The 25328-nt window shown below is 46.5% G+C and overlaps 1 protein-coding gene across 1 annotated transcript in view; it reads right to left on the reverse strand.

Moving 5' to 3' along the window:
• Window positions 1–25328, reverse strand: part of LOC118787757 (neural-cadherin-like) — a 136757-nt gene that overhangs the window by 54370 nt on the left and 57059 nt on the right. Inside the window, exons 6-15 of the mRNA XM_036543409.1 lie at window positions 24385–24634; window positions 16848–16990; window positions 12361–12533; window positions 9715–9883; window positions 8272–8442; window positions 7260–7432; window positions 6394–6561; window positions 3805–4054; window positions 2609–2736; window positions 498–684 (exon numbers count right to left, since the gene is read on the reverse strand). Of these exons, the coding sequence (XP_036399302.1) occupies window positions 498–684; window positions 2609–2736; window positions 3805–4054; window positions 6394–6561; window positions 7260–7432; window positions 8272–8442; window positions 9715–9883; window positions 12361–12533; window positions 16848–16990; window positions 24385–24634 (1812 nt within the window). The remainder of the gene's footprint in view (window positions 1–497; window positions 685–2608; window positions 2737–3804; window positions 4055–6393; window positions 6562–7259; window positions 7433–8271; window positions 8443–9714; window positions 9884–12360; window positions 12534–16847; window positions 16991–24384; window positions 24635–25328) is intronic.

Consider the following 25328-nt stretch of genomic DNA (forward strand, 5'->3'; position numbering starts at 1 on the left):
CATCTCTTAAACTGACAGGGATTGCAGGGCTCTGGGTCTAATGCCTTTTCCCTATCCCAGGGCAGCAGTGTAACATAATGGTAAGGAGCAGGGCTTGTAACCAAAAGGTTGCTGGTTCAAGTCCCCATTGGGGCACTGCTGCTGTGCCCTTAAGCAAAGTACTCGTATTTATCCTCCAAGTGGAGTATTTATTGTCATGTGTTTTGTTCTTATTTCATGCTGTGTACCTGTGTTCCCAACATACTTGACTGTTGGCAAGGCAATTTCCTTTTTGGATCAATAAAGTATTATCTATCGATCTATCTGTCTATCTATCTATCTATCTAATGCAGGATTGCCTCAGTAAATATGCAGCTGTATAGTTGGATAATATGTAAAAATTGTAACCAGTATAAATCTGGATAAACGTGTCTGCTAAATAATGTAATGACAATAATATAATGTAATGTAATGTGTCCTCCGGATGTAGCTGGTGTATGACCCGAAGCGGCACCTACCAGAGTTGGGCTGCCCGTATTTGCCAGGCCGGGCCGATTCCCACCCGTCCATAGACTTCACCTCCAGCAGGTACGAGCCCTTCGTCTCCCGGTCAAACACCGCCTCGGTGTAGATGGTGCCCAGCTCCGGGTCGATGCGGAAGTACTGGTGGTCTCCACTGCGGTCGTTGAGCAGCGAGTAGGTTATCTGCGGGACGGTACGGGACGGGACGGGATGGGGGGGTAACAGAGGGACTGAGGCTTAGAGCTGGGCATCATCCACAGTCCCTAATTTAACATTTCTGAGAGTTCGTACTTTCAAATCCTCTGATTAGAAAGTAACTCCTCACCTCTAACAACACCTAAAGCATAAACACAGAGAAAAGCTGATTTCAATTGAAGGGTCGCTGCAGTTTTGTTATGGATATATATATTGAATCTCAATTCTTGTGTGTGGCAAAGAGCCACAGTTGCTCACTCAGCAATGGGATTAATTACCCAGTCCATAGTCCTTGAGCAGAATGAATCCATATATCCAATTCTCTGGGTAGCCGGAAGGGGTGTCCTTTAATTCAACCATTTTAATTAAGACTTCACACAGATACAGAGACTACTGGAGGTTACAGGAAACAGCTACGGTCCAGGGAGCATGTGGGGACAAGGCTTGAGAGACGTTTGAGAATGACTGAGCTCTGGAGCAGGTCTCGAACATGTGGGTAAATCTCCCCTGGTGGCCATATTGGGCCGAGGTTTCGACCCAGGTCGAAGGCAGTGTGACACAGCGGCAGGGAGCAAAGCGTGTAATCCAATTGTTGCCTTTTCAGTTCCCCAGGCGGACACTGCCGGTGTACCTTCGGGAAAGGTGCTTAACCTAAAGACCCAAAGGCAAGGTACTTAACCCAAACCACCTCAGTAAGCTCCCAGCTGTGTCAGTGGGTAATGAGTAAAAATGGTAAGATACTTAAGTCTTTCGCGATAAGAACATCTGCAATATAATGTAATGCGGTCACTGCAATAAGTTATTAACGTGTTTCTGAGAAGGAACTGAGCGGTCAGGCTTGTAGTGACCTTGGACCTAGCAGAGTGGATCTTATCCCGTGTATATCTACTGGCTATGACAGGCAACACAGTAAAAGTCAATGAAAAGTCAGTGAAAATCAGGCAGCGTTGTCAGGTATTATGCAAGGAGAAAGACCGTACAGGAAGAACACCATAGGCTTTCAGCCATTCTGACTTGTAATCCTTACAACAGCCCCCCAGCCATTGTTGCCTCAAGGATTTGCCACCATCAAAATAAATAAATGAGCTCTCAATATTCAGTGAAGCGCAGAAAGAAAGAAAGCAGAACGGCTCTGAATGGCCTCCAAAAAGCATTATTCAGCACAGCTGAAAAGTTCCACACTGAAAGGGCTAAATGCATTAAATAAATGGTACCCTGCCGATTGCGAGAATGAATAGAGTGTGTAAAAAGCTGAATAAGAGTGCGAAGTAATGCTGTAAAAAAAAAAAAGTCTTTGAAGGTCAGGTCACTGTAAAGACCAGAGAACTCATGCCCAAATTCAATTCCCATTATCTAATGCAGGGTTGTTTTGTATTTATGATACTGGTAGATGTTAGGAAGTGCACAAGAAGTGTGTGTGTGTGTGTGTGTTTTTGAGGCCATATTTGAATTACGTTGAAAAGCGTTTTTTGCCTGAGCTCTCCGGTTCTTCAAGTTTATATTTGGGGCTGATAGGGGGAAATCTGGGGGTTCTGAATTGAACCTCTTTCTGCTTTAAACAGAGACAGAGCAACACTTCAGGTCAGTCCCACATGGCAGCGACCGCTGGGGCTCCTCTCTGGGTGTGTGGGAGCTGCACACGGTAAGCACCCCTGAAACAGCCCGGACCCCAGAGTGTGGCAAGGTTCACTGCAGCCCCATGCAGGGAGCAGAAACAGACACAACAGAAAGTAAAAACAGCAATGAATAAAACGGGAAGAGGGCAGCAAAAACGCCAGCAGGTAAAGATGGCGACCACTCAGAGTCCTCCACTGAGTCCTCTGAGTCCACTGAGTCCTCCTTGGCCTGAGTCTATATCAAAATGGGTTACAAAGGAAGGAGATCCAGCTGAGCCGTTAGAACAGGCACAGACCTTCCCGTTGAGACCCAGGTCCAGGTCGTTGGCAGACACCTGGAGGACGAAGGTCCCTGCCTCTGCCCCTTCCGTCACGGTGGCCTCGTAGATGGAGGAGGTGAAGAACGGCACGTTGTCATTGACGTCTGAGGAAGCAAAAAAAATTTTATTTTCACATATTCTTACATATTTTCTTTCTTTTACGCATTGCATTAAGTAGGAAATATAGATGTGTGCTGTGTGTTTACACTGCAGTTAAATAAGCAGCTACATCATAAAAGTATTTTGAAAATATATACAGTATATACTGTGTGTGTGTGTGTGTGTGTGTGTGTGTGTATGTATGTATATAACATTGATCACATGAACACTGAACACTGCAGTCTCCTGCAAAGGGGAACATGAAGAAAAAGACCTGAAGGTGTGAAATCTCTTTGCATGAATAATAAGAGCCCTGAATCCCCGGTTATTTCCCCCCTCACCTTTGAGTGAGGTGAGAGAGCTCTTTAATGAAAGACAGAAATGGAAGGAACTGAGGCATATCATTTCCCCATCCCCTGTAATTAACACATGAATGATGGAGTCTCTGCCGTGCTATCCAGAGGTGCATTGTGGGATAGGTTACTGAGCAGTGGTGTATGAAGCGGCCTCATGGAGGGGTGATTATGGAGGAGAGACTTGATTGGCATGTTGGGTGCGGGTGGGGTAAGGACAGGGTAGGAACTGCGGAGGGGTGGGGGAGCGTGCAGTTAGCTAGCTACCCCTTTCACACACGCAGCCAGACGGAACCAGGAGGCTTTTGAAGTTCGGGCTGAATATAATTGCTGCCAAAGACATTGCTGCAAACTTTGCCTAATGGTACTGGTCCAGCTTCAAGAGTTTATTACCATCCCTGCTGACTCATCAAACACAATAAGATCTGGTCTGCCAGGATGACTGAGAAGTCCCTGTCTGCTGCCCAACTGCAGTGTGCCTCCCAAGCAGGTTGATAGTTAGTTAGTTTGTTCATATCAGGGGTATGGGGTATGTGTGGGGGTGGGCGTGTGCTCTGTTCTGGACTGATGTAGGGGTTGTGGGCGCTGCATGTGTGTGTGCATGTGCATGTGTGTTGGGGGGTATTCTGTTCTGGAATGATGCGGAGGGTGTGTGTGTGTGTGTGAGCGGGGGCAGGGCAGCCCTGCGGCATTCTGGGAGACGCTCCAGGAGCAGCACACCTGTGACGTTGACATAGACGGTGGTGAAGGCGGCGAGGGGCACGGCGGCCACGTTCTGGGCGCGGACCCTCAGCACGAAGTTTCGGGTGGTCTCGTAGTCCAGGGGCTCCGCCACCAGGATGGAGGCGGAGCCGTCCTCGCGGTTGGGTGTCAGGTAGAAGCGCACCGGCATGTTGGTCTCCGGCACCATCCCGTCCTCCAGGTTATAGGTCACCCTGGGGTCACCCAGCGGGGATATGGCCTTGATGGTCTGCGGTCCCAAAAAACAGACAGGAAGCAGGAAGTTCTTGGGGCTGTGCATTTCACTGGATTGTGATTCACTGGATAAGGATGTGTGCAGAGTAAAGAAATGAGGTAATTACTCTTGAGAACAATTTTCAGGTTGTGTGTAGCAGACATCACACGTTCGCTGAGCATTCAGCGAGACTGCCTCAGATCAGGGGAAAATAAACAATTATATCCCAGATCAATCAGTGCTTCAGCCACACTGCAACTTCACATCAGATTAAAATAAACATTTATATTTCAGATCAATTAGCCAGTTCTATTACTTTTTTCTACAGTAAAAAATTAATTTGCTCTTTTTAAACACCCGTAATAGCTTATTAAAGATCCGCAGGAAATTCTGCAAATTAAATTTCAATCCATTCGTTAAAATGAAAAAAAAAATCATCATAAATAATCCAGGAGTAATGATTGCCAGACTCCCACGGCAACTGTGTGATGGAGAGACTTCATTTCAAATCATTTAAAAATCGCAGTGACGGACAAGGAGGGTCCAGGGATGAGAGTGAGAGGAGGAAGTGGGCGGGACTGGAGCTGAGTGATAGCTAGAGACCTGCACAATGAACATGACATTAGTGGGGCTGGCACGCCTTAAACTCATGGGGCTGGAGGTCTCAACTGACCAGAGCCATCCCAGGGTGCACCACAGAGAATGAGAATGAGGGCTGCAGACTACTGCTCTCCACCATGACAGCCTAATCAATAACAGTAATTATAATGATGATCATGATAATATTAATAATGCTGCTCATTTAAATAGCACTTTTGTCAAACTCAAAGCACTTTTCAGAAGTTGAAACAAGTGCAGCGTGTGAGTAAGAGCGATTAAATCCAGAGAAAACAAAACAGTAAAACGAGATAAAGCCAATAAAACAAGATGCACAACCAGTAAATTAGATGACAAAAGAAGTAAAATAAAGACCTTGAGAAATAAAAAGACTAAGGGCTGTTAAAGACGGGGGTAATGGCGTATTAAAAACCAGGTTTCACAGAGCAGGGTTTTTAAAGCCGGAGTATTAGTTTCTCTAATGTGTCTAATGGTGCTGGGAGAGAAACAATGTCCCAGGACTCCTCGGAGTGCAACAACCAAACAAGCCACGAATTGAGTCACAACCCGGCTCTTTCAGGAAAACTAGGCTGAGCGCTCACAGGGAATGATGCCAGGTGGTTGCCAGGACAACCAGGTGCGATCCTTCCCCCCCTCCCACACCTGTGCAGTCGGGGTGCTATTGCAGCAACGCTATCAATCAATAACAGGCAGCAGGGATACAGATGGGTGCAGTAATGGCAGGTGGTGGTGACGGCGGTGAGGGCGGTGAGGGCGGTGACGGCGGTAACGCACACTCTTTTGTGACACGCTCCTTGCAATCAACGCAGCCAAAGCCACTTACTCCGCCGCATTATTACTGTGGCCATTCAGGGAGCGTAGCGCAACTGGATACAGTAATGTGCAATTTTAAGTGCAATTTATGACACAGTAGGGTGTGCCGTGTCAAAGAATGGGACGAAATGTGTCCCCCTCCTCAATCTCACATTCTCCAGACCACTTCCTCCCACTTTCCTCCACGCGTTAACATGCTAAGCTGATTCCCTGGGGAGAACCGCGCCGGCCTCTGTAAATTGAAGGCTGGAGAGAGATAGCCACGTCTCCCTCGCTGTGAAAGTTGAAGATTTAATTAGATTTTTTGTGACAGAGTTTCATTCACTCGGCAGAGACCACGGGCGGAACAGCGAGCGCAAAAAAAAAACGGCTTTGCGGCTACCAGCGACCACGCGGCACGTTTCAGCCTGGACCCTCTCCTCCTGGCAGCTGTGAACACTCTGGATTGTGCAGAGTGTACTGGATTTAAAATTGTTGCCTATTCTTTAAAAAGAAAAGGCTGAATTTTTACAGAAGCAATCAGGTTTTTGATGAATTTGTTACAAGCCAGTTGTGACAGAGCGATCAGCCTCACGCCTGATTGCAGCGTAAACGTAAACATTAAAATGCAACCCGGAGAGGAAAGCTACGTTTACGTGAATTTGATGGCAGTTTATATTACTCCCACATGCTATAGTGTCCTTGGGCGATCTTTGCAGTGTTCAGTGAATCTTTGCACAGAGCTTGAGACAGCCCTATGTCTGAGAAATGTGAAAGAAAAATGGGTGAGAATATACATCCATATACAGATATCGAGCCAGCAGAATACATTACATAACTGGGATGGTTCACACTCATCCGACCCCATCCCCATAGCTTTCCGCACCCTGATTGGTGCGTTTTTGCCCCGCACCCTTCTCCCCGCCCCCTGGTGTGACACGCACCACGATGGGCGTGTCCCTCATGGTGTTTTCGGGGATGACCACGTCGTAGCTGTCCCGCTCCCACTGCGGCGGCTGGTTCTTGACGTTGGTGATGGTGACGGCCAGCTCCACCGAGCTGCTCCGGTTTCCGCCATCCGTGGCCACGATCTCCCGGGTGATGTAGGACCTCTGGAGGGAGTCAGAGTCACGCAACACCTTCACACACAGACCTGCTGTTGCTGAAGCAACGCCGTTGTCATGGCGTCGGTAGGATATCCGTGGCCATGGCAACAGCCTCACTGATATCTTCAGAGGCACAGCCTTCATTAGTACTTTCTAACAATCCCCCCCCCCCCCCCCCGAACCTACCACCACCACCACCACAAACTTTCACATTCTGTTTTCACAGTCTCCAAAGGGGATCTGATACAAAGCGTGTGTGCACTGCCAGTGTAACTGTGTAATGTCACAATACTGTAACGCTCTGCAGCTGATGCTCTATCAGACCCTGTCGTCACTCTCCACTCTCATCGTTCTTCATTCATAATTCAACACAGACGCTAAATAAATGCATAAATGTGACATGACCACTAGCTCATAAAGCCTTATAAAGCCTAATAAAGGCTCATAATGTCATTGATGTTACAGCCCACGTTCAGTTCTGCACCATTTGGACACAGTGTCACACCTCCCAAACTGTGTGATCGGTTCACAGCTCGCATGTGAGGCGTCTAACATGGCGGGTGCATAGATATGCCTCCAAAGCCTCTCACCTGCAAAACGGGTGGGATCACTAACATCCTGCTGGGATGTGTGGAGGGATCTGATCCATCACCTGCTGTGTGATTTGGGCTCTCGGAGCATGCGGGCTCTGGCCCGGGTCTCACCTGTGAGATGGGCTGGTTGACGTACACCCAGCCCGTGACGGGGTTCACTCGCAGGTACTCGGGCTGCTCCGCGGACATGGAGTAGGTGATGGCTGCGTTGGTGCTGTAGTCATCGTCGTGCGCCGCCACGCGCAGGAAACTGGTCCCGATCATGGTGTCCTCCCGTAAGAAGTCTGCGCCCAGTCAACACATTAATACTTAATACTTAACACTGACATGAATACTGCATTGCGATCAGCACCATGCAGCCTCTACGCAGTGCGCCAATGCAGAACACGGATGCACCAGCATTTACATATACATTTACATTTATTCATTTGGCAGACGCTTATGTATCCAAAGTGACTTACAAGTTTCACTAATGTAGAACGCAGATGAAATAATGTATAACACAGATTCACTAATGCAGAACACTAATGTACTAAGCAGAGAACACAAATGCACTAGCGTGGAACACAAATGCACTAGCGTGGAACACAAATGCACAAACGTGGAACACAAATGCACTAGCGTGGAACACAAATGCACTAGCGTGGAACACAAATGCACAAGCGTGGAACACAAATGCACTAGCGTGGAACACAAATGCACAAACGTGGAACACAAATGCACTAGCGTGAAACACAAATGCACTAGCGTGGAACACAAATGCACAAGCGTGGAACACAAATGCACTAGCGTGGAACACAAATGCACAAACGTGGAACACAAATGCACTAGCGTGGAACACGAACGCACTAATGCAGAACACAGGTATTTAGACTGCTGTTCTGCGGAACACCTGACACAGGTAAAAACATTCACTCGGTACGGAAACAGGTCCCAGATTCAATCACTATAAGAACACTAACATGAGTGATTAACTCAGTTACCGGAGCAGTTACAGTAAGTGGGCTGCTCACAGGAAGCACCATGCATTACTGCTGATATTCTAATGCAACAGCTCACGCTTTCTAAGTTGTGTACAGTGCGTGGTCGTAATCACATCTGTTAGGTGACATCTTTCGCTCACATTCATAGCGCAGGTTCTCGAACTTCGGGTCGTTGTCGTTCTCGTCCAAGATGAGGATGTTGATCTGGCAAATGCCGATCAGCGGCTCGGCCGCCTGGTCCGTCGCCGTGACTGTGACTGCGTACTCCCGCTGTTTCTCGCGGTCGAACTTCCTGGCTGTGACGATCACACCTGGAAAAGCCGATATGTCACGGTCAATACACCACCACCTGCGTCAGCATACAAACACAGAGACCAGCCGTCGAAACCGCGGGGGGGACCGCGCTTCTGATGCTTTTTAGTTCTAAACTGGTTTCCCAGCTTCACTTGGCTTCACTAATTAAATAATCAATCAATCAATTAACCCTGCATTTTACCCACAATACATAGCTGTCAAATGCTTCACACACAGGGAAAGAGTTCAGCTGTGATCTAAATATTTGCAAAGATGTCAAAGTCAAAGACTTTGTAAAATACGCAGTCCTCCAGAAAGACGTTTCTCCCACAGTGGCATACACAAACATCAATACATCCATTAACGAGTGATGTCTTCAATAAAGGTACAATAAAGGTACAATAGACGCGATTCGTTCAAGTACACCTAAGACGAATTCTCTTTCATTTTTAACACAAGTGCTGTGTTTTCAGTTTCTATCTGATTCTTTTTATTTTTTAGCAACCTGAAGATGCTTATGAACTCGTCTTTCGACAATAAAAGCAGAGTAAATTGTGCGATGCACAGATATGCGTGAAGGAGACGTGGAGAAATATTCCTCCTGAGAGTGCTCTCCAGCGTAATTCTTTGAAAGTGCCGTCTTTTCTTGCCTGCCTTTACAGCGCAGAAACATTTTGAAAGGATGTGATTACAGAAAACAGCGCTGAACTCTGGAATGTGTAAGATGCTTCAAGGTCTGAAATTCCAGAGTTGAGCTGCGCAGGAGAAATGCTTAACCCCCTCAGCGGTGGATCAGGAAGGCCTGCGGTAGAACCAGGGTGAGTGTGTAACTATTCATTTATTTGATGCTTTTTTCTCATAGTTGTCCCCCCATCGCTAATTGGACATTTTTGTCTCACACTAGGACAACCTCTATACTCATGCAGGAGCATGGAGCGTAGAGAATACTGACGCAGTAACAGCTGTGACTCTTCTTCACATGCCCAATGCACTACAGTGAGATAGGTGCCTATTGTAGGATGGGCGTGGCTTCACTGATGCCACCTGAGCAACCTGCAGATGTCTGATGACTAACAGTGTGTCTGACAGCGGTGAGATGAGGAAGTCTTGCCTATATACCCAGCCCTATCCCCAGCAGAACGAAGCCGGTGTGTGCCATCACTGTCGTCGTCAGCTGATGACACTGCCCCGTCTGCTCCACGCTGTTTCCACACTGTTGCCCTGTTATTCACAGCTCTCCTAATCGCTGACGGCTGGCGGTCTCCGGAAGCTGGCTCCGCCCAATGTACCTGTCTCTGGGTGGATGCTGAAGGCAGGGACAGTGCTGTCTTTGTGCATGAAGCCGTATGTCACTTTCCCATTGGCTCCCTCGTCAGCATCCACTGCATGCACCTGCAGAACAAAGGTCCCGGCAGGCTGGTTCTCCAGCACCGAGGTCCTCTCTCTGTACTGCTGACACTGAGGGGGAGACAGGCAGGGAGAGTGAGACAGCAGACACGAAATAAAGTCCTATTTCAGTTATGGTCCAAGGTTGTGGTCCAATTGTTGTTGCTGTTATTGTTACTACTACTACTATTACTACCACTACTGGAATTATTATTATTATTATTATTATTATTATTTCATGTATTCATTTATTTAAAATAATTTATTTGACATTTTTGTGACTATCTTCTATTTATCCTTTCTATCTATCTTTTGATACTATCTACTATCTGATTTTTTCTTTGCTATTTGACCACAGTCTTTGGCAAAATAAGTGCACACTTGCTATGCCAATAAAGCAAACTGAAATTAACTTGAGAAAGAGACAGAGAGAAGATGGAAGGAGAGAGAGAGAGAGAGAGAGAGAGAGAGAGAGAGAGAGAGTGAGAGAGAGAGAGAGAGAGAGAGTGAGAGAGAGAGAGAGAGAGAAGGAGAGAGAGAGAGAGAGAGAGAGAGAGAGAGAGTGAGAGACAGAGAGGAGAAAGACAGAGAGAAAGAGAGAGAGAGAGAGAGAGAGAGAGAAGGAGAGAGAGAGAGAGAGAGAGAGAGAGAGAGAGAGAGAGAGAGTGAGAGACAGAGAGGAGAAAGACAGAGAGAAAGAGAGAGAGAGAGAGAGAGAGAGAGAGAGACAGAGAGAGACAGAGAGAAGATGGAAGGAGAGAGAGAGAGAGAGAGAGAGAGAGAGACAGAGAGGAGAAAGACAGAGAGAAAGAGAGAGAGAGAGAGAGAGAGAGAGAGAGAGAGAGAGAGAGAGGGTGGTAGGAGGATGGCCTTGAGTGTGAATAACCCCACTGTATATTTCTATTAAGCATTGCCTGTGGATTAGAATTCGGCCTTGAATCGATTCCTTCATGGTGGTTGCATAGAGAAAAATAGCAGCAGTTAATTTGGCCATACTCCATCGCCCCCACACGCCTTTTTCCCGCCTCCAATGTGGTGGGAAAAATGTCACGTGAAAAATGTCACAAAAATGTCACATGTGAAGCCCGGCCACTCCCATCATCAGAGAACCACTTTCCTCTGGGCGCAGAGAGGTGCAGTATTAAAGGCATTTAATTGGGTTGGAATAAATATCAGTCCAGCTCTATCCTTTGATGCTTACCTTTGACAGCTAATTAAGCTGGAGGGAGGCTCAGTCTCTTTTTTTCCCTCAGGCTGTCAGACACCTCCATAAGGGATACAGACCATCCCATAAAAGCTTCCCATCCATGAGGGATACAGGCCATCTCATGAACACCACCTATCCATAAGGGATATAGGCCTTTACTTAAAAGTCTCCCATCCATGAGGGATATAGGCCATCTCATGAACACCTCCTATCCATAAGGGATATAGGCCATCCTGTAATGGTCTCCCATCCATGAGGGATACAGGCCTTCATTTAAAGGACCTCCCATCCAAGCTCAGCAGACTGGAAGAGGCTTGGGGCAGCATTAGCTCCTACAGCTGAGAATACATGCATGGGCGTGCGTACATGTGCATGTAGGCGTTTGTGCGTGTGTGTGCGTTGGTGTGAAAGTCTGTGCTTTCATCCGTGCTTTCATGTTTGGAACACCCAGCAGGATGTGTGTGCTGAAGTCAATGGAGTGGAAGAGGGTCACAAGAGAGACTGCGCGTCCTGCAAGATCTCCTCTGAGATCCAAGCTGTTGCACTTCAAAACAGGCCCAAGAAAAAGCAGGAAGACTCGTCGTGCATTTCACCAGTGGAAGGTCGCAATGTTTCAGCAGCACAGCTATTCTCAACATGTATGTGAAATAAGCCTAAAAACAGAGAGGTGGCATTGCACCGCAATCTTCTGATGTTGAGAGCTTTACAATGGTCTGAGGCGGGACATAAGCATAAGTGGTTTGCACTAGAACAACTTTACAATAGATAGCTTGATAGGTTAAGCAATGAGTTAGGTGTACAGTACACTCTGAAAAGATGGGATTTGCAGACTCAATTTTACAGAGCACATCTCTGTATTATCTGCAAGACCAGAGGAGTTTAGTGAAATTCAGCTTCAGCTGTGCAAACCTCAAATTGTGATATCTGCAAAAGTAAAAACAAAAGCCAACAAACAAACAACAAAACAAAGTGACATTGCGTACTCTTCCAGAATTTAACCGAAAATGCCTCACCGATCTGAAAACTGAAAGGACCTGCAAACCTGGCAGCCGATCAAGATAAAAAAGGAAGGAAAGAGAGAAAGATTGAAGTGGAGAGTAGAGGAGAAGAAGGAAAAAGACAGAAAAACAGGAGAGGAAAAGAGACAGAGCAGAGGGAGAGAGAGAGGGAGAGGGAGAGGGAGAGGGAGAGAGAGAGAGGGACAGAGGGAGAGAGAGAGAGGGAGAGAGAGAGAGAGAGAGAGAGAGAGGGAGAGAGAGGGAGAGGGAAAGAGAGAGAGAGAGAAGCTGTGCCTGTTCATTTCTCTCAGCGAATACGGCCTGGAGCGCAGAGTTTTCTCTACCTTCTCAAATACTGGCTTGTTGTTGTTGACATCGTCCACTCCCACGACAACCTGAGCGGTGGAGGAGAGAGCGTGTGGTCCGCCCGAGGCGTTGTCGTCGGTTGCCGTGATGTTGAGGACGTATTCCAGGCCCTGCAGTTTGGGGGGGGGGCTGGATCGGAGCCGGATCAACCCTGCAAGACCAAACACCTATGAGGGGCCAATCACAGTATGCCGCAGTATGGTGGACAGTTCAGTCCAAAGAGGGCAAGGAGAAACAGAGGCTTTACGTATATTGATTTTTTAAAAATTAGTTATTGCTATCATTTCGCACTAAATCAGCAAAACTATGAGAGAAAATCGGATTTCATAGCCAGGGAAAGAGATGAACAGGGATTTGAAATCGGGAGGCTTAAGGGATTCTTGATGGAACAATGCAGCTCTTCCGAGACAGACGATATTACGTGCAAATGAACCAATTGTGTTTGTATTAAATTTTATTCTCATTGTTTCCGCTTCCTTGTACGATGTCGAAAACGCTTTGGTATTCCAAGTGTCCCATTTTGCCATGCCGGTGCAGGTAAATTAAATTTACAGACAGAGAGATAGATGTAAAGACAAGAAGATATGAGAACAAGAGAGTGATAGAGGGAGAGAGAGAGAGAGAGATAGAGAGAGAGAGAGAGAGAGAGAGAGGGAGAGGGAGAGGGAGAGGGAAAAACCAATAGATGGATGGAGAATGAGAAAAATTAAATACGATGGGAGGAGGATTGAGATTGAGACAGAGAGAGGGAGAGAGATGAAGCCAGTGCATCTTAAAGGCATCTCTGCGTCTCCCTCCTCATCATCTTTCTTTCCTTTTGCTCACACCCCTCTGTCCCCTTGGTGATAGTTCCTTTGGATGCGACCTTTCCATGTGGGCAGTCAGTTCCTGTCCTTTAATTAAGATTTTTTTTTTTTTTACTGTTATCATGCCACACGCCATTGGTGTAGCAGACACAACCCCCCCCCCCCCTCCCCCACACACACACACACACACACATATAGTGGCAGGAGACTTGCACATCACAGGGTGTGTGTGTGTGTGTGTGTGTGTGTGTATGTGTGTGTATGTGTGTCACCATCCCTCACATATCACAGTGGATGACATGAAATGAGAGCCGCACCTACGCGTTCTGACTCTCCGAGGAGCACATGAATCTCTCAGACGCCCCTCACACAGACCGACAGAGGCCAGCTCTCAGAGTTGCGGGAGTGGCAAGCTCGCAGCGCGGCCCGCCGGAGGCCTGCACCCTCACAGGATACGCAGACTCAGTTTCTATTACATCAAAACATGCGCCGTGTCACCTCCGGTCCGTGCGCAATAGCTGCGTGCAAGCGGTGGCCGCGCCGCCGAGCTTTAAGGGCAGCTGTCAGTCAGGCTCTTGTCTCTGTTTTGATTGGTCATGGATGGATGACCAGCCCCGCCTCAGGCTACCAGAGAAAAAGAGACTGTCTCCAGACCAGTTGGCTCTGCACCTGAGAGCATATCTGTGAAGAGCTTCTGCCACAGGCAGGCCATGTCAGATTAGCACAGGAGATGATTAACACAACAAATACACAACAAATGCACGAGTCTCGTCTAAAGGACTTTGGAAGTGAGGATAGGAAGAGGGGGGTTGTGTGTGTGTGTGTGTGTGTGGGTGTGGGGGGGGGGGGTGTTGGGCAGTGAAGCTTAGGGGTGGGGCTGTTTTTTAGAGCCATGGGTGGGGCCAGGCAACACGGACAGCGGGTATCACAGCACACCGAACATGGGGAAGATGTCCCTGTCCAGGTCAGTAAACACATATCATGTCATATGACAGGGGACACCTCCCTGTGGCCTTCTCACAATGCCACCTCTTATCAAGAATGCTCACCCCCTGAATACTGGATCAGATTGGGCGGGGGTGTGGGGTGGGGGTGTGTGTGTGTGTGTGGGGGGGGGGGGGTGTTCGCAGAGATACTGCAGGAAGGCTTCAGCACGGGGGTGGGGGGGCCAAGAAACCGCCATTATATAAGCCACAGACTGCAGGAAGAGGTGAAGAGACGCTATTGAATTAGAGATGGCTGGTTAATAAATGTCTCACCACTTAGCTATTCATGTATTCCTGGAACAGGGAGCATTAAAATCCACAGAACAGTTTCGACGGCGCGTTTGCGATGAGATGCAGCGTAAAAAAGACTGATGGTCCATCTGCCACGCCGACTCCGGTGATCTGCCGCGGTAATGACATACTTAACGAAACACACAAACTTCCCACGGACTGGCCCAGAATAAACGAAGAAAAAAATACCTATATATGCCCAAACACACGCGCAAACACCCATGCCGCATCTCAGATTAATAATCAATGCCACTTCACCAAACAGCTGTGACATACATTCTTATATAAGCACCGCAGGAAAGTAGGTCCTGAAAATGAAGCATATCATATTTCAAAATTAAAATTCAAAACACACAGTTCTGAAATCCACTGTCAACTGCTTTTATTGATTTACTTATTCCAATTTGTCTAAATAGGATTGAAAAAAAATCTCTTATTAAGTAGCACTTTCATCAGTGACTTTATGATGCTTCAAAGCCAGTGCAGCTGAGATGTCTGATATGTTTTTAGCTAACTTTTTGCCTTAGTTTTAGCTAACACATTTAGTATTATTTTTGTCTTGTCCATTTAGGGTGTGATTGCTTTGAACTTATTCCTTTATTGTTTTATCATCTCCAGACTTGCTGGCATCTCCCTAGCAGCACAGCAAAACATCTTTTCCCAGGGGAAAACTAACTGTTCTGTGGGCATTATGTAGGTTATAGGTAGCAATAATGGAAGATACAGCAGAAATGATATGTTTGAATATATTACTGGATTGGTCTCAGAGCACCTCTCCAAGTAATATAGGCATAATTGCAGTAATAATTTGAGCGTTATGTTATTAAACATTAATGATGTATGTGTGAGGAGTTTTGTTGTCACTGGGTTACTGCTGAGATGGGCCTTCAGGGGTTTTCATCTGAACAAACTGCTAGCATTGTTATGATAGCTATACTTGGTTCTTTTGTGCCTTCGTTTAGCTCCAGAAGACGTTGCTTTACCTGCAGTGGAAGTTGAATGTCATTTAGTACACCTACACCTGTGGACAGGTGCTGGAGACCTGAATATTAATAGCCAGCTCGGCAGTCAATTCAGTGGTAATGGACCAGCCTTACCTATTCCAGCTGTTGCCAGAAAGGGAGATATTGTTACTACCCACCAAATTGTCACCAAAATGTCACCAAATTACAAAAAGCAGAGACAGAGCCAATGTAAAGCAACACACATAACTGAGTAAGAGAAAGGCCACTGCAATTAAGAATAAGAATAAGAATAAGAGTAAGAGTAAGAATAAGAATAAGAATAAGAATAAGAATAAGAATAAGAATAAGAATAAGAAATACTTTATTAATCCCGAAGGAATTCCGGGGTGTCTGTAGCTGGCTGCTCTCAACCAAAGTTTCTATGCTTTTTACACACTGTTGAGAACCACTGATCTTCACACCAAGTGGAAAGGATGGCACTGGACACATGAAAACACGTTTAACATTCCCTTATAACATAAAGATCAGCGGATCTCACCGCAGCCTCCATGCACAAGCTTGGGCTATCACAGCCTGTGTTGCAGTATTAATGAACATGTCTTCGCTGGCCTAGCAGGGGTAACCCAGGCTTAAAAGACAGCGTTGACTCCACTGTGCATTAAAGCTAGGGAGCATCAGAGTAAATTGTGAAGGAAAGGTATTGCACACCTGCATATTGTGTCTCTGCAGTCCTTCAGGTGAACCCCTCCCCTCCCGCCTTCGTGATGTATTGACTGAGATATTGATGGCAGTTTGTGTAGCAGCTATGATCTCTCCCCATCTGTGGGTCAGACCTAGATACTCTTAAATGATGCCATTGATTGGGAACACGCTGGGAGTCTGTCCAGAACTCTGCTTACCTGAGCCTGCGGGGTTCAGACCCTGTGAATCAGCAGTCCTGGTTCACAGTTACCCATTTTATGGGATATTTATACACACATACACAAACACACACAAACACCTACGCCTGTGTTTTCAGGCCCTTTAAGCAAGCTAGCATTTCTGGTTCACAGTGTTACTGTAACACTGATATCTTTAAAGCAGCGAGGATCATGACATTAACGATGTTCACTTCTCAATTCTGTTGAATCAAACAGCTTCAGCTCCTGCTGAGTTTGCCAAATTCACGAGGAGTATGTGCAAAAGCCTTTTTACCCCTGCAGACAAATCGAATGAATAAGTGAAGAAATATGAGGGAAATGAACGAATCCCAGAGACAGAACCACGAAAAAAGCATCGCACTCCCGAATTACTTACTCACCCATACCACCCCCCGACCCCAGGCTAGGATGATACTGAAGGGTACACATCACAGAGGTCTCGAGAGGAAGAGGAAGAGGAGGAGGAAGAGGAAGAGGGAGATCAGAGAGGGCATCACCTTTCTGGCTGTCGATGACAAAGTTCCCTTCCTCGTTGCCTGCTGTGATCCTGTATGTGATTCCATCACCATCGGGGTCCTTGGCCAGCACCGTGGCAACCAGCGTGTTGGGCCCAGCATCCTCGGAGACAAAGGTCTTATAGCTGCAGACAGAGACACTTCTCTGAGACCAACACAGCGCACCTTTGCCTACCATTCGAAAGTATGAGGTGATGGACAGTGACAAGCAAACAGGCCCGTGAATCGACATACAGTAATTATTGGAAAAGTTGTACTTACCCGATTGGAAAACAGAGTTTCATTTATACTGTTAGAAAATGGTTAATAAATAAATTACCACTTATTAAAGTTCTGTCATTATATCAAGCAGAAAGTGCCAATGACAGTGTCTACCCTCTAGAGAGAAGACTCTAAATACACATGAAAAATCATACTCATCATGAAGAACTGGTATGGACACACACACACACACACACACACACACACACAGCTGTAGCAGTGCTGCCAAACCCTCATGAGACCACCCACACGTTGATTCACACCTGTCTACTCTAAAAGTTTCTTCATACAAGATTCACACATATAAACACACACACACAAGCTCAACCATTTGATCACATTGAACAAACACAAAAGTGAATCCAAATATTTCACATATGTATGCACACATGCAAAATCTTGCCTTAACACACACACACTCACTCAAGTGAAGGCACACATCTTTTCTCTTTCTCTCACACACAGAAACAAACACACTGGCACATACCTATACTCACTTACGTGCGCGCACACACACACACACACACACACACACACACACACACACACACACACACACACACCCGAACATGCACGAACACAGACAAGTAGGCACGCTATACAAACAGAGACAGAGGGTGTGTGTGTGCTAATTAATGAATAAGCGCTCAGTCTAAAGCATCGGTAATGCCGTGACTGTGACTGTTGGCTCAGTCATGCCTTTCCTGCAAGGCGAGGGTGACCCTCTGTCCGAAGGGAGGGGGCGTAATGTGAGCACAGTGAAGCAGTTGTCATTATGAATAAATTAAGCCAATCGGGTTACTTTCCACCCGACCGCTCACCCCCATGGCATCAGCCAATCAGGCACCCCCGGGGCGCCGCTGTTTGGCCATGAGACGTGGCATGGCCACCTGCCACCTCCGCCGTGGTCTCTCAGCTGCGCCCAGCACCCGCCTCGCAGGATCATCAACGGTTAAACAGGAACGCTGGGAGGAAGTGATCTCACCACAGTGACACAGTAACTGCTGCCATGCTGAGCAATCTGCTGCACACCTGGTGCCCTCTCCAGCACTGCCTCTAAAACACACACACACACACACACACACACACACACACACATAAACACACACACACACACACACACATACACACGCACACACACACAAACACACAAACACACACACACACACTCACACACACAAACACACACACAGACACACACACACACACACACACACACACACACACACAAACACACACACACACATACACACGCACGCACACACACACACACACACATACACACACACACACAAACACACACACACACACACACATAAACACACACACACACACACACACATACACACGCACACACACACAAACACACAAACACACAAACACACACACACACACACAAACACACACACAGACACACACACACACACACACACACACACACACACAAACACACGCACGCACACACACACACACACACATACACACACACACACAAACACACACACACATACACACACACACACACACACACACACACATAAACACACACAGTCATATACACTCTCTCTCATACACACAAACACACACACACACACACACAAACACACGCACGCACACACACGCGCGCGCGCGCGCGCGCGCACAGTCGTATACATTCTCTCACACACACACTCTCTCTCACACACACCCTCTTGTATGCCTCTGTTTAATTGCAGCACACATGACACAGCAGTATTTTTTGCTACCTTGAGCGCAGTCTGCAAACATTCCGCCAACGCTGAGAACGCCAAGTTCGGCCTGACCGCACTGTCCTGGTGTCTCGTGTGGGAGGCGGACGAGAAGCAGCCATGTTTTTTTTCTGTGTGTATATTCTTGGCGCAACAGTATTGTGTAATTGATGCAACCGGCGCTTATGCATCTACAGAAATCTGAATGTACCAGAGGCAGACAGAAAGGTTGTCTGCTCTTCAGCGCAAAGCTGCACCGGTAATCCCTGAGTTCATATCAGGGGATGTGTGTTAAAAAGGGAAATTCGCTGATGCTGGGTCAAGAGGGGAACTGTTAGCTAAACATACAAACGTCAACTGGGGTATGTTTACCACAGTGTGAAAGCTATATAACATCACTTTGCCATAGGCTACCAAATTCACAACATTAGTTAAGGGCATTTATTTAAACTTGCAGCAGCTTGAACATCAGCTTCACCTATTCCAATGAGCCAATACTAAGGGACTACTATACTAATACTAATACACTTCCAGCTACCTTTTTAATGAGCTACATTTAATATTAAAATGTGAATTATAGGCTAACTGATACAAATTAAATGAAAATGTTTTCTTGGTACTATTATTCACTTGAGATGGTTGTGGGCTATACTTTGTTGCACCTAAAGTCATGCAAGTAGTATATGAATGAATAAAACAAAATCTGGCTCAATGAAACATCAGGCGAAATGGTTACAGAATGACAGCTGACTGGCTGTCTGTTACAGCTTATCCACCAATTAATAAATAAAACCTGCAAACTTGTCCAATCACCACTGTGCTGAAGAAATGCTCTAAATACCACTGCAAGCAAGCAAAAGCATAACAAGAAAAAATACATGACATTTCAGTTGACACGTATTTATGCTTGTGTATCTTTCCAAGGTAAAAAGGCTATTAAAACATCTGCACTACTCCTGTCATTTACCGTACACGCTTGTTTTATGTGAGTTAATTATGAAACAAACATAGCATTTTTTTCATTAGGTAAAGTTGCAAAGCAAAATATAGCATGAATACATTTGTTTTATGCTTTGTATGTATACATGTTTTCATACAGCAATTAATTTTTAAATCTGTACAAGCCTGAATTAAAAATAACTTTGATGCACAGCAAGGTAAACCTGCGAGGCACTTGTGACTTTTCTCCTCGTTTGTCTGCGGCTGCCAGCAGTGAAGGATAGTGGGAAGGAGGAGGATTCACAACACAAAGGCTGCTGGTTAAATTCCCCGGTGGAGAAATGCTGTTGAACCCTTGAGCAAGGTACTTAACCCCAATTTCCTCAGTAAATATACTGCATAAATATCTATATAAATGGATAACGTGTGCAAATTGTAATCTATGTGAGCGGCCCTGGATAATAGCACTGCTTGGCAGCTGTAAAGTAATGCAATGGAGTGTTGTATCAAGACCAAAATGGAGTGTGAATTGTGTCACTGTGTGTCACATGGATCATTTAATTCAACAACAAAAACAGTGCTGTGAAGTCTGACAAGGCAGCTGAAGGTAACACCTTTATCACACCTAGTTTCTTTAAGCCATTTCCAAAGCATTTTTTTTACCATGTGCCAGAGTTTTGCACTTACTCCTCTGTCTTGAAAATAGCATTTTTGCAAAGCCACATACACACACATATACACACACATACACACACACACACACACACACACACACACACACACACACACACACACACACACACATCTTGCCAAAGTCTACATGTAGAATCCTGGAGACTGTCCAGTCATCTGTCAGCCAATCAGAAATAACAGGGGCACTGGGGTAGCAACGACACGTCTGACAGGGGTGACGCGTACGATTCAAAAGGGGAAAAAACAGACACACACAGCGTACTTTGGCATTTGCTTCACGAAGTCCTTAGGTTCACCAAAAATGAAAAAAATAAAATGGCTATAAAGATAAAAGACAAAAGTTTGGCTCCGAGATAAGGAGAAACAGTTCATGGAGCTGTCTGAGGAAAATGCTTTTTTTATACAGCCGCACGAAAAAGCTGATGAAAAACGTCCAACGCTTACCGAGAGCCAGAAGAACTTCTTGGAATTAGCGGTAATTACATCTGTCTTTGACTGCTATTCAAAAATGAAAGGAAGCAACCATGAACAATTTAAATACATCAGTTCTCCTGCTACAGAGTGCTCATATTGTTCTTTCATGTAGGCTCAGTGGGAGATCCCATCGGAACAGTGTGGGTAGATGTAGTGAGTTCCTCTTGAATGATACTAAAATGCTAATTTGTCTTGACAAACTGGCAGTCCGTTGAGCTCTCACTAGCTGGCTTGATGAAACAGGAGCCCTGACAGTTTTCAGACGCATGGGGCGTAGTTGCTTATCACTCAAGCCACAATCTTTACCCAGAAAACCTAAACTTTGATATCAGCTCTGACTGGTAGAAACGGTTTTCTAAGCCGGGCCTTTTCCCTCATATATCCCGTTTATGTCAAAGTGTCTACAACAATTCATCATCCACAGGAGAGTAAGACCCGACGCTGAGAGCTCGCCCAGTAATCACACAGAAAGATCCATCTCTCCGCCTCACTTCCTGTGGAAAACAGACGCAACCAAACTCCTGTGTCGGCGGGCCGCCATGGTCGGCGAGACTCCCAGATGATTCACGAGGAGGCAAAACGCAAGGAGAAGAGAGATCTCTCGTGTGGGAGAAAAAGATGGAGGAGGGAGGAAGAGGATGGGAAAACCAGAGGGAGGAAGAGAGGGGGAAAGGAGAGGAAAATGGGACAGAGAGAGAGGGAGACAGGACTGAGAAAGAGGAAGGGAACACCAGACAGAAAAGGAGAGGAGAGGACAGTGGGAATGAGGGAGAGACAGAGAAGGCAGATGATAGGAGAACCAAAGGGAGAAAGAAAGACAGAGAGGAGAGGAGAGTTAAGCGGGATTGAGAAAGAGAGCAAGAATCGACTTGTCAGGAAAGCCGCCTCCTACAGTGTAGAGCTGATTGATGGATAACAGGCAGAGAGCTGACAGGTCATTCAGATGGGTAATCACTAATCTCCAGGCAGAGATGCCCCGCCCACCTCGCTTCACCCTGTCATTCCTGTCCGACACTGACGGTGCACGTGCCGACAATGACCCACAATCAGTCAGGGAGCCCAGCAGGCTCGGGGTCCCGCAAGGCGAGATCACTCCAGTTCTCCCTCCTTCCCCGCATCCTCAAACAATCCTTTTCCACGCAGGGGACTCGCAGAGCTGAGCTGTCATCTGCCTTTCATACCTCCCCATCTGTCTCCGCCATCACTCGCACCTTGATCTGTCGCCGTGGTGACGTCCTCCGACAGGTGACGGGCGACTGGCTGCCGGTGCCATTGTTCCGTGTGGCGGGAGGGAGCCACGGCGCGGAATCTGTCAGATTGCACTTTTATAGTCCTCTCACACGCCCGCATCGTCTCCACCTCATTATCTACCCCATCACTTTCATTTCCACCAAAATCAAAATTAATCTGCAATTATGGCACGAGCGAGGCTCTGTCTGAGCAATCTCACAACACTGCAATGCACACATCAAACCCCTTATTTCTCTTCTTTCCAAAAAAAAAAAAAAAGTGGCATCAGTCTGAGAATAAAGTCGCCAATTTACTGGAAATGCTAATGATTTCTACAAAAACAAATACCAAACCAAAAAAAAAACAACAACAAACAAACAAGAGTGACTTTTTTCCCCCCAATTATTTTTCTTGTGTCCGGCGCGACGCCAGCGTTTTGACAGGACTTCCTGCATGATTGAAGACAGCTTGTTCTGTACATTTAATTTTGCTGTTGCTCAGGTTAAAGCGAGCAAATATTTTCTATAATGATGAGTTTAAAAAAGACAGAGAGAGAGAGACAGAGAGAGAGAGGGAGAGAGAGAGAGAGAGAGAGAGAGAGAGAAAGAGAGAGAGAGAGAAAGCGAGTGACAGGAATCGTTCCCTGTCTGATTGTAAACGCTGAGAAACCGCTTTAAATCGGCCAGACTGAGCCGTCCGGCAGAAATCCCAAGTTTGTCAATTACTGTCAGGAAGGCTTTCTCAAATTAGACGCAATCTATATGTGTTGCAGCAGAGTGAAATAAGGCCTTTCTTCCCCGCTGCAATCCCAGGAAATCTTGTTGTTGCACATTCAGGAGTGCACACGAGAGACAGACAGCTCTGAGATATTGCTGCTGACAGCAAGGGCCGGCTGCCCAGTGCCACTGCCCTCCCCCTCTAAAAACCCCCGTCTTCCTGCAATGCCCCTCACACCCCTGCCCTGCGTGAAAGCTATTTCCTCTATCTGCATCCACACACACACACACACACACAGACGCACATGCATACACATACAACCAGACACACACATACACACATACTCAAATACCCCCCCCCACCCCCACCCCCCACCCCCCCCGACAAACACACACTCATGTGTTGCGTCTCACTGGGACAACTGAAGGCATGGCTGATTGAATCTGCCTCACCAATTTGCAGAGCTAGCTGCCAGAAAATCGGCCAATTAAAAGAGTCAAGGGCCACCGCAATTCTGCTGGGTGAAAAACAACTCAACACAGCAGAAAAAAATAGATCTGTCACAGAGTCATAAGGGGGACAGTGCTCACGCTGATGTTGCTTAAGTCACGCTGTTGATGTTACTTCTAAGATTTTGTTGTAATGCCAGCAGTGCCGTGGGTACCAGCAAGGGATTATGGGAAAGGTCAGATGTATGTGGCAAGGGAATGGCGTACACGGATGTCCTGGAAATAAATCCACAGAGAAGCTGTGCTCTCATCACCGGCACTTGAAGAAATGAGGGAGGGGGAAAGGGTGGAGGGAAGAGGGAGGGAGGAAGAGGGAGGGGGGTGGGAAAGCTATGGGAGACAGGTGACGAGGTGACAGAAGAGAAAGACAGGGGTTAGAGAGGGGGAGTCTGGGAGGAGGAAGATAAGAAACAGGAGGGAAAGGAGAGAAATGGGTAGCAGTGTGGTGAGGAGCAGCCGGGTGGTGTGGTGATGAGGAGCAGGCAAAGGCATTCAAGCAATATATCCAGCTTTACACATGGACATCAGCGTGAGGTGTAAAAATTGTAAGCTACCGAAGATCATCTGGATAAGAATGTCCGCTACAGCATGCTGGTGATGCAATACAGAAGGGACAGAAAGATTAGGGAGATGGGTGGGCCAGAATAACAGAACATGGGAGGAAGGGGACAGAGGAAAAGGAGAGTGGGATCGCTAGCTGCTCTGTCTAATCATTACTGCAGCAGTAATACCACTGGCACTTTCACTACTATCAGCACTACAAATAATTATGTTCTGTCTGTTATTGCTACCAATGTGACATCCATGAACACATTTTCTGATGATGATGGTGATGATGATGATGATGATGATGGTGGTGGTGGTGATGATGATGATGGTGGTGGTGATGATGGCAATGAAGATAATAATGATGGTGTCGCTAATAAGTCGATATTATCGATGTCGATAATAAAGGTGTCAGGCACTCACACGTGCTGGGAGAACTCGGGGGCCTCGTCGTTGACGTTGGACATGCGAACTCGGACGGTGGCCGTGCCTGTGCGGGGACCCTCCCCCTTGTCCACGGCCATCACCACAAACTCATACAGGTGGTTGGGCCGCTCGTAGTCCAGTGGGCGTGCCGGGAAGATGGTGCCATGGGGTGAAATGGTGAAGTCCGGGCTCAGGGTGTGGTAGGTGACCTCGGCATTCAGGTCCGAATCGCAGTCGCTGGCCGACACTGGGGGGCGGGGCCAGAGATGGGTTACTGACCAATCATTATCAGTCATATTTAAGTTAGGGTGATTCTGATGGATATTTCACAAGCGATGTAACACAGGCAATTCTTAATCAGACTGAAAAGACTGGATGGTGAGCAGTACCCACTGTGGTCATGAAAAGACCTTGTTTTCTTACACAGACTTCAATTCAAAACAGATTGAAGCACACCTGTGGGCAGGTGCAAGTCCAATCACTGAATTCTTTATGCTTTCTTTTTTCATATTCAGCTCTCAGTTTTAGACTGCATTTAACATAGGTAAGCATCCAACATTTGCCATCCTGGGGGTGTTCTTTCCTCCACATATTTTACTTTGCTTTTTTAATGCCTGGTTTTTTTTTCCACTGCCTGGTATGTTTGGGTATCTCTGCTGTTCTTGCCTGTTATTCTCTAATTAACACAGGTGACGTTCGATGAGACTGTAAAGATCAGATTTCAAACAAAGCTTTCACAATAGGTGCTCTGATGTCCTTAAAAGGAGATGGTAATTAATCATTAAAATCTGGCTTGTACTTGTTCTGCTTGCTTTTAGTCTGACTCCATTGTCTCTCAGCTGCTTTAGCGAGAGTATATTTTCATGTAAATTCCATAGGAATTTACATGCAGGGTCGCATATTTAGGAACGCAGAGCATTTTGAGAAATAAAAGGCAAAAA

Source organism: Megalops cyprinoides, chromosome 13 (genome assembly GCF_013368585.1).
Source record: "Megalops cyprinoides isolate fMegCyp1 chromosome 13, fMegCyp1.pri, whole genome shotgun sequence".
Lineage (NCBI taxonomy): Eukaryota > Metazoa > Chordata > Actinopteri > Elopiformes > Megalopidae > Megalops > Megalops cyprinoides.